General features: G+C 64.9%; 1 protein-coding gene across 17 annotated transcripts in view; it reads right to left on the reverse strand.

The window, feature by feature from the left end:
* Positions 1-13,307, reverse strand: part of COLGALT2 (collagen beta(1-O)galactosyltransferase 2) — an 81,907-nt gene that overhangs the window by 15,749 nt on the left and 52,851 nt on the right. For 12 of the 17 annotated variants that reach the window (XR_016219431.1, XM_070055007.2, XM_070055010.2 and 9 more), the window contains 2 exons: positions 12,889-13,008; positions 941-1,017 (listed from right to left, as the gene is read on the reverse strand). Coding sequence is in view for 13 of the 17 variants with exons in the window: in XM_070055007.2 (XP_069911108.2) it covers positions 941-1,017; positions 12,889-13,008 (197 nt within the window). In the remaining 4 variants the exon portion in view is untranslated. The remainder of the gene's footprint in view (positions 1-940; positions 1,018-12,888; positions 13,009-13,307) is intronic. The other 5 variants (XR_016219432.1, XR_016219433.1, XR_016219434.1 and 2 more) reach the window with 1 other exon arrangement.

Below are 13,307 nucleotides of genomic sequence, written 5' to 3' on the forward strand. Positions count from 1 at the left end.
CTTCCACGGGGCCCAGGAGGGGCCCAGGCCCCACACCGCGTCCTCCCGGACAAGGCTGGGACAGGAAGGCCCTGGTTCTGCCGTGTGATTTGCTCTCCTCCTGGGGCCAGAGCCGAGAGCTCTCTCCTGCTGAATGTTCCCGAAGACCCTTAGTCACCCGGAAGTCTGTCCCCGCCCACGCCACAGAAGGAACCCCGATTCCTGCAGCTATGTGGGGGCCGGGTGGGTGTCAGTACACACGGCAGGGCCTCTTCCAGGGCCACGCCGCGGCACGGAGCGCCGGCCTGCCGGGGTGCACCCCCGGTCCCCGGGAGGGTTCTCGCTCAGGCGCAGGGTGCCAGCGCCGGCTTCAGGACCTCCAGGTGCCAGGGCGCTGCGTCCTGCCCCTGCCATGGACCCAGGGAGCCTGCGACCAGGACGGCAGCTCCGTGCATTCCTGCTCCGGCCCCTCCACCGTTACAGTCCATCTCACGCACACACGTGCACACGCACACGCACACGCACCCGTCCCGGCCTGCGGGGAGGCCCGGGTTTGCAAGCAGCTTCCGTTTCCCCCATTCTCGGTGCTCTCAGCTCTGCCCCGGCCCTCCCTGTGGGTGACAGACGGCCAACCCAGAGCCCCGGCACGGCCTCCACCCGCGCCCCCTTGCGGCATCCAGCCCAGGGCTGCCGGCTCCCCCGGCCTCGACAACAACCGCAGCAAAGTCCGCTCGTGGGAAGCGCCGAGCGCAGGTTCACAACCGAACAGCACCCTCTCCGACCGGCCGATGAATGCTCTCGACCATGAACCTCCCCCCGGAGCCGAGGGAGCGAGACGGAGCCGAACCCCGGCCTTTCCCCAGGACCTCGGTGCCCTCGCGGCTCCCAGACGCGTGCTCAGGCTCACGGGCCAGCTGCGCACACGCGTGCCCCCTGCTCCGCCCCCACACCCCAGGCCTACCTCATCAAATCCCATCTTGTCTGGGTGTCTGGGGACAACGGACACGAACTGGGAGGGCTCCATCGGAGGGCCGTCAACTGCAAGACAAGACGCAGGGCGCTCGTGAGCCGCGGGTCCGAGGCAGGAGTCGGGGTCGGGGCACTGCCCCGGGAGCCCCGCTCAGGCCCGGCTCTGTGTTCGCCCCACGTACGAGCGTGTGGGGGAGAGGGTGGTGGGCCAGGGGGAGGGCTCTGGAGCGGGATGCTGACCTTGGGCTGGGGAAAGCCTGGCAGGGTTAGGGGATTCGTAAGCCCGCTCCTGCACAGTCACGTCAGGACAACGGTCACACCAGCAGGGCCTGCACGCAAGCATCCCCGGGGAGCAGGGGAGCCGGTGCCTCCAGCATGCTCCGCCCTCATGGCTGCCCCCGCGCAGGGGACGGAGCAGCCTTTGAGGGGAGCGGGGTCTGTGCTGCGGACGCGCAGGCTGTTCTTGTCCTCGCTCCCCAGCGCCAGCGACGCAGCCTAAACCGTTCGCACGGCCCCGCGTCACATTCAGAGCCGACTGCAAGGACGTGGGACGGTGCCGGCCACGTGCCACGCCACATGGGGCTATACAAGGGGCTCGAGCGTCTGCAGATTTGGGGGCACCTGCGGACTCTCAGGGACTGCCCCCACCAGGCCTGTAATGAGAACTGGAGGCAGGCCAGGGTTTTCCTGAGACGCGCTGTCTACGCATCCAGAATTGTCAGTCTGGGGCTGCTTTGATCCCAGCCAGGCAAGGGGAGCCGCAGGCCACAGGACAGAGCCACGGGGAGGCCCCTGGTGGGAGGGTGCATCTTCCCCGATACCGGAGTTGCTCAGCGGCCATGTGGGCCGAGTGCCTACTTTAAAGGGTGGAGGCCGGCGCCGCGGCTCACTAGGCTAATCCTCCACCTAGCGGCGCCGGCACACCGGGTTCTAGTCCCGGTCGGGGCACCGGATTCTGTCCCGGTTGCTCCTCTTCCAGGCCAGCTCTCTGCTGTGGCCAGGGAGTGCAGTGGAGGATGGCCCAGGTGCTTGGGCCCGGCACCCCATGGGAGACCAGGAGAAGCACCTGGCTCCTGCCATCGATCGGATCAGCGTGGTGCACCGGCCGCAGCGCGCCAGCCGTGGCGGCCATTGGAGGGTGAACCAACGGCAAAGGAAGACCTTTCTCTCTGTCTCTCTCTCTTACTATCCACTCTGTCTGTCAAAAAAAATAATAATAAAAAAAGGGTGGAAAAGGGCGGTTGGAAACGCGGGCGTCGTGAACTCCCAGGGTGGCCGGTCCTGTCCCCAGCGTCCACCTCCGTCCAGGTGCAGGAGAGGACATTGCACCTTGACCGTGGGGTTCGCCAAGGCCACAGGGCTTTCCAGGAGATGTGCCGCTGCTGCCGGTGCCTCCCTCATCCCAGCCCCACCCCAGGCGACGGCACCACGCTGAGATGGGGAAGTGACCTGGAACACTGGGCCAGTGCACGCGGGCAGCGGGCACCAGACGGGGACACATGGCCTCCTGGGAAGCAGGGGTGCTCGGGCGCCGCCGGGCAGCCCAGCAAGCCTTCGCCATCCTGCTGAGACTGGCAGAGGCCCTGGCCTGGGCACCCCAGCCTTCCCGGAGATGTCAGAGTCCGGGCGTCCACTCTCACCTCTGAGCAAAGGGGGTGCCATTCCAGGGGCAGCGAGGCAGGGGTCGCAGGCCACACGGGGGCAGGCCTGTGAGTGACCTCTCCCCTGACCCCAGCAGACTTGCGGGGCGCCCACAGCCAAGGCCCTCTGTCTGCTCCACCCAGCGCCCTGTCGGTTCCCTGCAGCATCAGCACGCGGTCTTTAAGAGAAAGAGCGTGAGGAATGAGTGGAGGCCGGAGGAGCTGGCCAGCCCTCCCTGCTCGGGCCTTGGGCCGCGGGGAGCCGTGAGTTCCAGTTACGCTGCCGGTCTCCACGGCCCGAGTGGCACTAGCATGTCAGCCAGAGCCGGCTTCTATCAAACACGGGAGGCTGCACACTCGCCAGACCAGGGCCCCAGAGCACCACACGGGGCCGGCTCCCAAAAGCCACGTGCACCTGGCTTCTGCCACTGAGCCGGAGGAAAACAGGAAACAGTGGGAGGGGTCTGAGCCGAGACTCTCAGGGGAGGGGACATGGCTTGGCTGAGGTTCCCGGCTTCTGGGTGGGCTCATGGCTGACCCCAGCGCTCAAAACCTGTCACCACGTGGGAGGCGTTGCTGGCCCTGGTTGGTCTCCTGGTGTAGGGACAGTGACCACGGCTATTGTATGGAGACCGTGTCCATGGATGTGGGAGATGTCGCTGCCCCTGGTTGGTCTCCTGGTGTAGGGACAGGATGGTGGTTGTTATGGAGACCGTGTCCATGGACGTGGGAGGTGTCGCTGCCCCTGGTTGGTCTCCTGGTGTAGGGACAGGGATGATGGTTGTATGGAGACCGTGTCCATGGACGTGGGAGGTGTCGCTGCCCCTGGTTGGTCTCCTGGTGTAGGGACAGGGATGATGGTTGTATGGAGACCGTGTCCATGGACGTGGGAGGTGTCGCTGGCCCTGGTTGGTCTCCTGGTGTAGGGACAGGGATGATGGTTGTTATGGAGACCGTGTCCATGGACGTGGGAGGTGTCGCTGGCCCTGGTTGGTCTCCTGGTGTAGGGACAGGGATGATGGTTGTTATGGAGACCGTGTCCATGGATGTGGGAGGTGTCGCTGGCCCTGGTTGGTCTCCTGGTGTAGGGACAGGGATGATGGTTGTTATGGAGACCGTGTCCATGGATGTGGGAGGTGTCGCTGCCCCTGGTTGGTCTCCTGGTGTAGGGACAGGGATGATGGTTGTTATGGAGACCGTGTCCATGGATGTGGGAGGTGTCGCTGGCCCTGGTTGGTCTCCTGGTGTAGGAGCAGGATGATGGTTGTTATGGAGACCGTGTCCATGGACCCTCCCTGTCATGCGGAAGGCGTCGCTGGCCCCTGGTTGGCTTTGCGGTGTAGGGACAGGGATGACGCTGTTTTACAGGGGCCCTGTCCCCACACCCGTGGCGTCTGTGCAGCCGCATCAACCCCACACATACCCGGGGCTCTGTCTCCTCTGGACACAGGAAACAGAGGCTCCAGCAAGTTCCCAGGGTCACAGAGCTGGCCGAGCTGGGCCCTTCAGCACCTCACTGCCCCACACCAGGGCTGGGCCTGGGCAGCCACCAGCGCTGGCAGCGGGGCCGGGTCCTCGGCTGCTCACCCAGCCCAACCACGCCCGGAAAGGACCTGAGACACTGCCCCTGGGGTTGGATCCCAGCACTGTGGTCTGCAGCCGCCCTCACCAGGGCCTCACCCACGCCTGAGCTGCTGTAACAGCTTCCAAACACTCACGGGGAGAGGGGGAGAGGAGGGGAGGGGGAGAGGGACACAGGGAGAGAGGAGGAGAGGGAGAGAGACAGGGAGACAGGGAGAGAGGGAAGAGAGGGAGAGAGGGAGACAGGGAGAGAGGGAGACAGGGAGAGAGACAGGGAGAGAGGGAGAGAGGGAGACAGACAGGGAGACAGGGAGACAGACAGGGAGAGGGTGAGACAGGGAGAGAGGGAGACAGGGAGAGAGGGAGAGAGAGAGAGGGAGAGAGGGAGACAGGGAGAGAGGGAGAGAGACAGGGAGAGAGGGAGAGAGGGAGTGAGAGGGAGACAGGGAGACAGGAAGACAGACAGGGAGAGAGGGAGAGAGGGAGAGAGAGGGAGACAGAAAGGGAGACAGGGAGACAGGGAGAGATCCCCTATGTGCCAATTCACTCCTCAAATGCCTGCAGCAGCCCGGGCTGAGCCAGGCTGAAGTCGGGAGCCCAGAGCTCACTCCGGCTCTCCCCTGAGGGTGGCGGGGACCCTTTACCTGCTGGCTCCCAGGATGTAGGAGCAGGAGGCCGGATCAGGAGCAGAGCCGGGACTCGGGCCAGGCGCCCTGACATGGGGTGCAGGCGTCCCAAGCGGCAGCTTCACCACGGGCCAAACGCCTGCCCTGTGTCGCCCGTTCCGAGGCCTCCCCTTGTCAAAACCAACTTCCTTGTCTTGGGGCCGGCGCCACAGCTCACTTGGTTAATCCTCCGCCTGTGGTGCCGGCATCCCATATGGGCACCGGGTTCTAGTCCCGGTTGCTGCTCTTCCAGGCCAGCTCTCTGCTGTGGCCCGGGAGTGCAGTGGAGGATGGCCCAGGTCCTTGGGCCCTGCACCCCATGGGAGACCAGGAGAAGCACCTGGCTCCTGGCTTCGGATCGGCATAGTTCCGGCTGTTGCAGCCATTTGGGGGGTGAACCAACGGAAGGAAGACCTTTCTCTCTGTCTCTCACTGTCTAACTCTGTCAAAAAAAAAAAAAAAAAAAAAACCACCAACTTCCTGGAGTGGAGCACAGATGTGTTCTCTGCATCCAGTCCCCTCCCACGCGGCTCTGCTCCTCTGGTGCGCGTTTGATCTCACAGAGGGAATGAGACCAAGCCCAACCCCCACGCTTCCCGGGCCCCACGGAGGGCGGCGAGCAGAACAGGGGCTCGGCGTGGGACCCAGCGCCCTTGGGAAGCCACCTGCAACGCTGTTGCCTCAAAGCCTCGGCACTGGGGCAGGTGTCTGAGAGCTGCCCCGGCCGGGGGCCTCGTGCCTCCTCCACATCTACACCCCTCCCGCCCACAGGCTCTGGCGCCTGCCAGTCTCTGCCCGGCTCCCGAAGCACAGGGAGCCAGTTCCCGTGGGGGGATGGGCACAGTGCTGTCCGCCTGGGACCACACCGCGTCCTCGCTCTGACCTCGGACTCCTGCCTACGCTTTGTAACCCAACCACTGCCTCGGGAGACTCCCAGCTCCCTTCCCCGGCTCTCGCCCGATAAGACCCGGCTTGAACTGCATTTTCCCATGAGTCACAGCTGATGTCCGACAACGCCACGAGCTTCCGTGGCCAGCTCGCTCGCCCACCCCGGAGTGACCTGTTCTGTTCACTGTGCCTCTTTCTCCTGAAACCATCAGCGTCTCTTCCCAGCCCACACGGGCTGCTCCTGCCCGGGGAAGGTATTCAGGGTCAGCTTAAAGCTGCCTTCCACCTGCTGTGCACCCTCGGGCGCACCTGTCCCTGCAGGTGCCACCTCGGTCCGCAGGGGGCAGCACGGCTCTCACTTGGGCCCCTCTCCTCAGCGTGGAAACCTGCTCCAATGGTCTCGTCTCACACAACCAGCGATACAGGCAGATCCACCATCGCTCTTGCCCTAGGGGCCATGGTCCCGCCTCCACTCTCCTCCCCCTCTCTCCCTCCCACTGGCTCCCTGGCTCCCTGGGACTGGGCCCTGGGGCTGCACTGAGGGGCTCTCGCACGGCCAGCGCGGACTCGCCCCTGTCTTCCTGTGCCTGGCTGCCGGCCGCTCCAGGCTCCTGGAAACACTGCTCCCGTCCTCGTCCTCCCCTCCTCCCTTCCTCCCGGCCGCTGGCTGGCTGTCGTCCCCGGGGATCTGTCCTCTCTTCCGCCTCCTTCGACTCCATGAGCTCACGCCGCCCGCGGCTTCCCACGGCCTCCCCGAGGGTCCGCAGATGTCCGCCTCCTCCCTCAACTCCACACTCGTCACCCCGCAGTCTCCTGCCCGCCCCCCATCGGATGCCTGACAAACATCTCAGCTTTCGCGCCCCAGACGGCCCTCAGAGTCTTCTCCCATCTCGGGAAGTGGGGCGCCAGCCCCAAACCTGGGGTCACTCTCGCATCCAGACCTCCGCAGGTCCTGTGGCTTTGCCACCGAAACACCCCCACACCTGCCTGCTCCTGCTCCTGGCCCCCGCCTGTCGGCTCCGCCGGGGGACACAGGGCCCTGCATGCCCACACCCGTGCAGGCGCCTTCTTTCCAGGCGCCAGACCACACCAGGCCACCGCCACGGGCCCGGTGCCCGAGATCCAAGCTCCCGGCGTGGCCGGAACGTTCCGCGTGACCAAGGCCTCTCCGCCAGGGCTTGGTCTCCCCCTGCAGCCCCCCACTGCCGATCCTTCTGCGTGGAAATTTCTCCCCTGTGTAAGTCACGGCTGCTCCCTCCATGCATCGCCGTGTGGAGCCCCTGGCTTCAGCCTGGCCCAGGCCCAGCCTCTGCGGTCACTGGGCAGTGACCCAGCGATGGAAGACCTCTCTCTCTCTCTCTCTCTCTGCGACTCTGCCTTCAAATAAATAACTCTCTTTTAAAAATGCTCACAGAGTTTGAGGGAAAATAATTTCTAAACTAATTCAGAATGTGGGACTTTAGCAAAATCATAATGAGAGCAGGTAAAAGCAAAGGGGCCACCACTGGGCAGGCGCGTGCAGGTTGACAGTTAAGAGTGAGAGGGAAAGACAAGCCACTTCCAACCACCACGCCACACCCCAGTGCCTGCAGCGGCCGGAGCGGGGGCCAGGACCCGGAGCTCCGTCCAGGGCTCCCGTGTGGGCAGCAGAGACCCAGTCGCTTGGGCCATCACCGCTGCCTCCCGCGTCTGCGCTACATTCCCGGGCCCCCGAAGCTGGGGCAGGAGTCGGATCTGGTGCTCGGATGTGAGACACAGGCGACTTAGCCACGGGGCTCCTCCAAGACGTTCACCCCCAGCGCCCAGCTGTACTCATCTGTGACTGACGGCACGCTCGCGCCTGTGTACCGAGACCCTCCTAGGCCCCGCCCACTCTGAGATGACAGCTCCTGGGGAGCCGAGGACGACAGCAGGGCAGCACCCAGTCAGGCAGCTAACGGAGGTGTGACAGTAGCAACACCCACTGTGCACATGGACACAGCACTGGGACACCCACTGTGCACGTGGACACAGCACTGGGACACCCACTGTGCACGTGGACACACAGCACTGGGACACCCACTGTGCACGTGGACACACAGCACTGGGACACTCACTGTGCACGTGGACACAGCACTGGGACACTCACTGTGCACGTGGACACACAGCACTGGGACACACACTGTGCACGTGGACACAGCACTGGGACACCCACTGTGCACGTGGACACACAGCACTGGGACACCCACTGTGCACGTGGATACACAGCACTGGGACACTCACTGTGCACGTGGACACACAGCACTGGGACACCCACTGTGCACGTGGACACACAGCACTGGGACACCCACTGTGCACGTGGACACACAGCACTGGGACACTCACTGTGCACGTGGACACACAGCACTGGGACACCCACTGTGCACGTGGACACACAGCACTGGGACACCCACTGTGCACGTGGACACACAGCACTGGGACACCCACTGTGCACGTGGACACAGCACTGGGACACTCACTGTGCACGTGGACATGGACACACAGCACTGGGACACTCACTGTGCACGTGGACACACAGCACTGGGACACTCACTGTGCACGTGGACACACAGCACTGGGACACTCACTGTGCACGTGGACACAGCACTGGGACACCCACTGTGCACGTGGACACACAGCACTGGGACACTCACTGTGCACATGGACACACAGCACTGGGACACCCACTGTGCACGTGGACACAGCACTGGGACACTCACTGTGCACGTGGACACAGCACTGGGACACTCACTGTGCACGTGGACACACAGCACTGGGACACTCACTGTGCACGTGGACACACAGCACTGGGACACTCACTGTGCACGTGGACACACAGCACTGGGACACTCACTGTGCACGTGGACACACAGCACTGGGACACTCACTGTGCACGTGGACACACAGCACTGGGACACCCACTGTGCACGTGGAGACACAGCACTGGGACACTCACTGTGCACGTGGACACAGCACTGGGACACCCACTGTGCACGTGGACACACAGCACTGGGACACTCACTGTGCACGTGGACACACAGCACTGGGACACCCACTGTGCACGTGGACACACAGCACTGGGACACTCACTGTGCACGTGGACACACAGCACTGGGACACTCACTGTGCACGTGGACACAGCACTGGGACACTCACTGTGCACGTGGACACACAGCACTGGGACACTCACTGTGCACGTGGACACAGCACTGGGACACCCACTGTGCACGTGGACACACAGCACTGGGACACTCACTGTGCACGTGGACGTGGACACACAGCACTGGGACACTCACTGTGCACGTGGACACACAGCACTGGGACACTCACTGTGCACGTGGACACACAGCACTGGGACACTCACTGTGCACGTGGAGACACAGCACTGGGACACTCACTGTGCACGTGGACACACAGCACTGGGACACTCACTGTGCACGTGGACACACAGCACTGGGACACTCACTGTGCACGTGGACGTGGACATACAGCACTGGGACACCCACTGTGCACGTGGACACACAGCACTGGGACACCCACTGTGCACGTGGACACACAGCACTGGGACACTCACTGTGCACGTGGACACACAGCACTGGGACACTCACTGTGCACGTGGACACACAGCACTGGGACACCCACTGTGCACGTGGACACACAGCACTGGGACACCCACTGTGCACGTGGACACAGCACTGGGACACTCACTGTGCACGTGGACACAGCACTGGGACACTCACTGTGCACGTGGACACACAGCACTGGGACACTCACTGTGCACGTGGACACACAGCACTGGGACACTCACTGTGCACGTGGACGTGGACACACAGCACTGGGACACTCACTGTGCACGTGGACACACAGCACTGGGACACCCACTGTGCACGTGGACACACAGCACTGGGACACCCACTGTGCACGTGGACACACAGCACTGGGACACCCACTGTGCACGTGGACACACAGCACTGGGACACCCACTGTGCATGTGGACACAGCACTGGGACACCCACTGTGCACGTGGACACAGCACTGGGACACTCACTGTGCACGTGGACACAGCACTGGGACACTCACTGTGCACGTGGACACAGCACTGGGACACCCACTGTGCACGTGGACACACAGAACTGGGACACTCACTGTGCACGTGGACACAGCACTGGGACACTCACTGTGCACGTGGACACAGCACTGGGACACCCACTGTGCACGTGGACACACAGCACTGGGACACCCACTGTGCATGTGGACACACAGCACTGGGACACTCACTGTGCACGTGGACACAGCACTGGGACACCCGCTGTGGAGCTGACACGTTTACTGGGTTTGTTCCTCTTACCCTGCCAGGTCCCTGGTACTGTCACTCCGTGGCCAGAGGATTAAGTCCCCTGGAAGTTGTCCCACCATTGGCAGTGACAGAGCCCGGGCTGAGGTCGCTACTCTGGGCAGCGCAGCTGTCATCCCCTCACAAATTCGTTCACGTGTCCTGCACCAACCACGTGCCTCCCCCCAGGCCACATGCCACAGGTGCCACAGGTGCCAGGCAGTGAGTCAGCACCAACCATGTGCCTCCCCCCACGCCACAGGTGCCAGGCAGTGAGTCAGCACCCTGGTCCTCCAGGGCTGGAACGCCTGCAGCTGTTGCATTCAAGAAACCCACAGACGAGACCCTAAGGGCCAACTCAACAGCACGGGGACCTGGGGCCCAGCGCCTGGTGCCATCACCAAATCACTCATTGCTCCCCACAGACGTGGGGCGTCTGCTCTCTGACGGGCCTGGGCCAGGTCCCGGATGGACGCGACAAGAAGGAAGTCAGTGAGCGTGCAGGGCAGCAGGGAAGACGCATCCCCCACCCCCCGCCCCGTCTGAAAGCAAAGGCCCGGCGTCCTTTTCCAACCTCCCCTGCCAGGTTCCACTCTCGGCGGACGTGAGCATCTGTACGTGCGGGGCTTCCTCCCGCCTCCCTGTGCACACCTGCCGGCGGCCTGGCACTTCTCCGTCCTCTGCCGTTCCATTTGCTCCACGGCGTCCCCTCCATCCCTGCCGCTGCTGCTGCAGCTCGGATGCCCACGTCCCCGCGTCCCCACGTCCCCGCATCCCTGCGTCCCCACATCCCTGCGTCCCCACATCCCCATGTCCCCACGTCCCCCGTCCCCGCGTCCCCGCGTCCCCGCGTCCCCACGTCCCTGCGTCCCCACATCCCTGCGTCCCCACGTCCCCGCGTCCCCGGGTCCCCACGTCCCCATGTTCCTGCGTCCCCACGTCCCCATGTCCCCACGTCCCCACGTCCCCACGTCCCCACGTCCCTGCGTCCCCACATCCCCATGTTCCTGCGTCCCCATGTCCCTGCATCCCCACGTCCCCGCGTCCCCCGTGTCCCCACATCCCTGCGTCCCCACGTTCCCGCGTCCCCACGTCCCCGTGTCCCTGCGTCCCCGCGTCCCCATGTCCCCGCGTCCCCATGTCCCCGCGTCCCCATGTCCCCGTGTCCCTGCGTCCCCGCGTCCCCATGTCCCCGCGTCCCCATGTCCCTGCGTCCCCACGTCCCCCGTGTCCCCACATCCCTGCGTCCCCGCGTCCCCCGTCCCTGCGTCCCCACATCCCTGCGTCCCCACATCCCCGCGTCCCCGCGTCCCTGTGTTCCCACGTCCCCATGTTCCTGCGTCCCCACGTCCCCATGTTCCTGCGTCCCCATGTTCCTGCGTCCCCACGTCCCCATGTTCCTGCGTCCCCATGTTCCTGCGTCCCCACGTCCCCATGTTCCTGCGTCCCCATGTTCCTGCGTCCCCACGTCCCCATGTTCCTGCGTCCCCATGTTCCTGCGTCCCCACGTCCCCGCGTCCCCACGTCCCCACATCCCCACGTCCCCACGTCCCCACGTCCTCACGTTCCCATGTCCCCATGTTCCTGCGTCCCCACGTCCCCACGTTCCTGCGTCCCCACGTCCCCATGTCCCCGTGTCCCCACGTCCCCATGTTCCTGCGTCCCCACGTCCCCACATCCCCACGTCCCCGCGTCCCCGCGTCCCCATGTTCCTGCGTCCCCATGTTCCTGCGTCCCCACGTCCCCGCGTCCCCGCGTCCCCATGTTCCTGCGTCCCCATGTTCCTGCGTCCCCACGTCCCCACGTCCCCGCGTCCCCATGTCCCCATGTCCCCACATCCCCACGTCCCCGCGTCCCCGCGTCCCCATGTTCCTGCGTCCCCATGTCCCCATGTCCCCACATCCCCACGTCCCCGCGTCCCTGCGTCCCCACATCCCCATGTTCCTGCGTCCCCATGTTCCCGCGTCCCCGCGTCCCTGCGTCCCCACGTCCCCATGTCCCCATGTCCCCGTGTCCCCATGTCCCCGTGTCCCTTGCCCGTTTGCCACGTGATGTCCGAGGTGCTCTCTCCATCCCTGGCGGAGCCCAGCACCGGTGCCCACCCACAGTCCCTCCTCCTGCCCTCGGCCTGGAGTGAACTCCTGAACCCACCTGCAGCCCGAGGTCCCTGCGCTCAAGGCCTCTACAAATGGGAGGTCCGAGCTCGGCCTGCATCGGGGTCTCCCAGCTGGGCCCACGCACTCACCCACCCCACACTGCCGATGGAGGACGTGCCGGCCCCTCCCCAGGCTCCGTGGGTCCGTGACACCAGACCACGACTCCCCAGCAGAGCAGTTCCTACTCCACGCTAGAGCACGCGGGTGAGGGCGGGGGCACAGAGAGAGCGTATGCCCGCGCTGTCCTGGGGCAGCCCTGCAGTCTTCAGGTCTCAACACTGCATCGCCCCTCTGCTGTGGGCTGAGGAACCGCCCCACGGGTCTCGGGGACGCACGGGACAGCGTGGCGCCTGTCGCGTCAGGAGCCGTGGCCGCCGCCATTGTGCCTGGCGCTTCCCTGCCCGTCGCGGCGCAGCCGCTCAGAACCCTGGGATCCACGTCCCTCTGCCGCGCAGGAGGCTGCTTACCCACGGCGGCATCGCAGAGCAGCCGAGCGAGGGCTCCCGCCCACCCCCACGCCGCGGCTCCGCTCTCGCCCGGCCCTCCAGCAGGACACGAAGTCCCTTAGCAGAGGCCCTGGCCGCCTCGGTCCCCTGGGGAGAGTGGCCGGCGGGGAGCAGCTGGCAGGGGGCAGGAGCCGCCCGGCTCCCGTCACTCACTCATCGCTTCGATCTGCACGTGGACCAGGTCGTCCTCGTCCTCCTGCAGCGTCTGGTGGGGCTTCAGGGGGATGGGCAGGTAGCCGTAGTGCTCGCGGTTGCAGAGGTACATCTGGACACCTGGGGACACGGGGGACAGAGCCGACAGTCAGACAACGCCCGCCGGGGACAGCGCGGGAGGGCGCTGCTCTGGGGCCGGCACTGAGCTTGGCATCGGCGTGGACACTGGCACCGGCTGTCTGGAGCCTTGGAAACGCGCCTTAGCGAGAAGGGGACGCTCCCCAGCCCCAGGAGACCGGGTTTTTCTAAGGCAATGGCACGCTCGCCACCTGAATTGACGGCAGGGCTTGGATGAGAGCTGGCGGACTGGAGTGCTCCCTGGGAAGTCAGGGGTGAGGGACAGGACGAGCCTGCGTTTG

Source organism: Oryctolagus cuniculus, chromosome 13 (genome assembly GCF_051225735.1).
Source record: "Oryctolagus cuniculus isolate XC-2025 breed Fujian yellow rabbit chromosome 13, ASM5122573v1, whole genome shotgun sequence".
Taxonomy (NCBI): Eukaryota; Metazoa; Chordata; class Mammalia; order Lagomorpha; family Leporidae; genus Oryctolagus; species Oryctolagus cuniculus.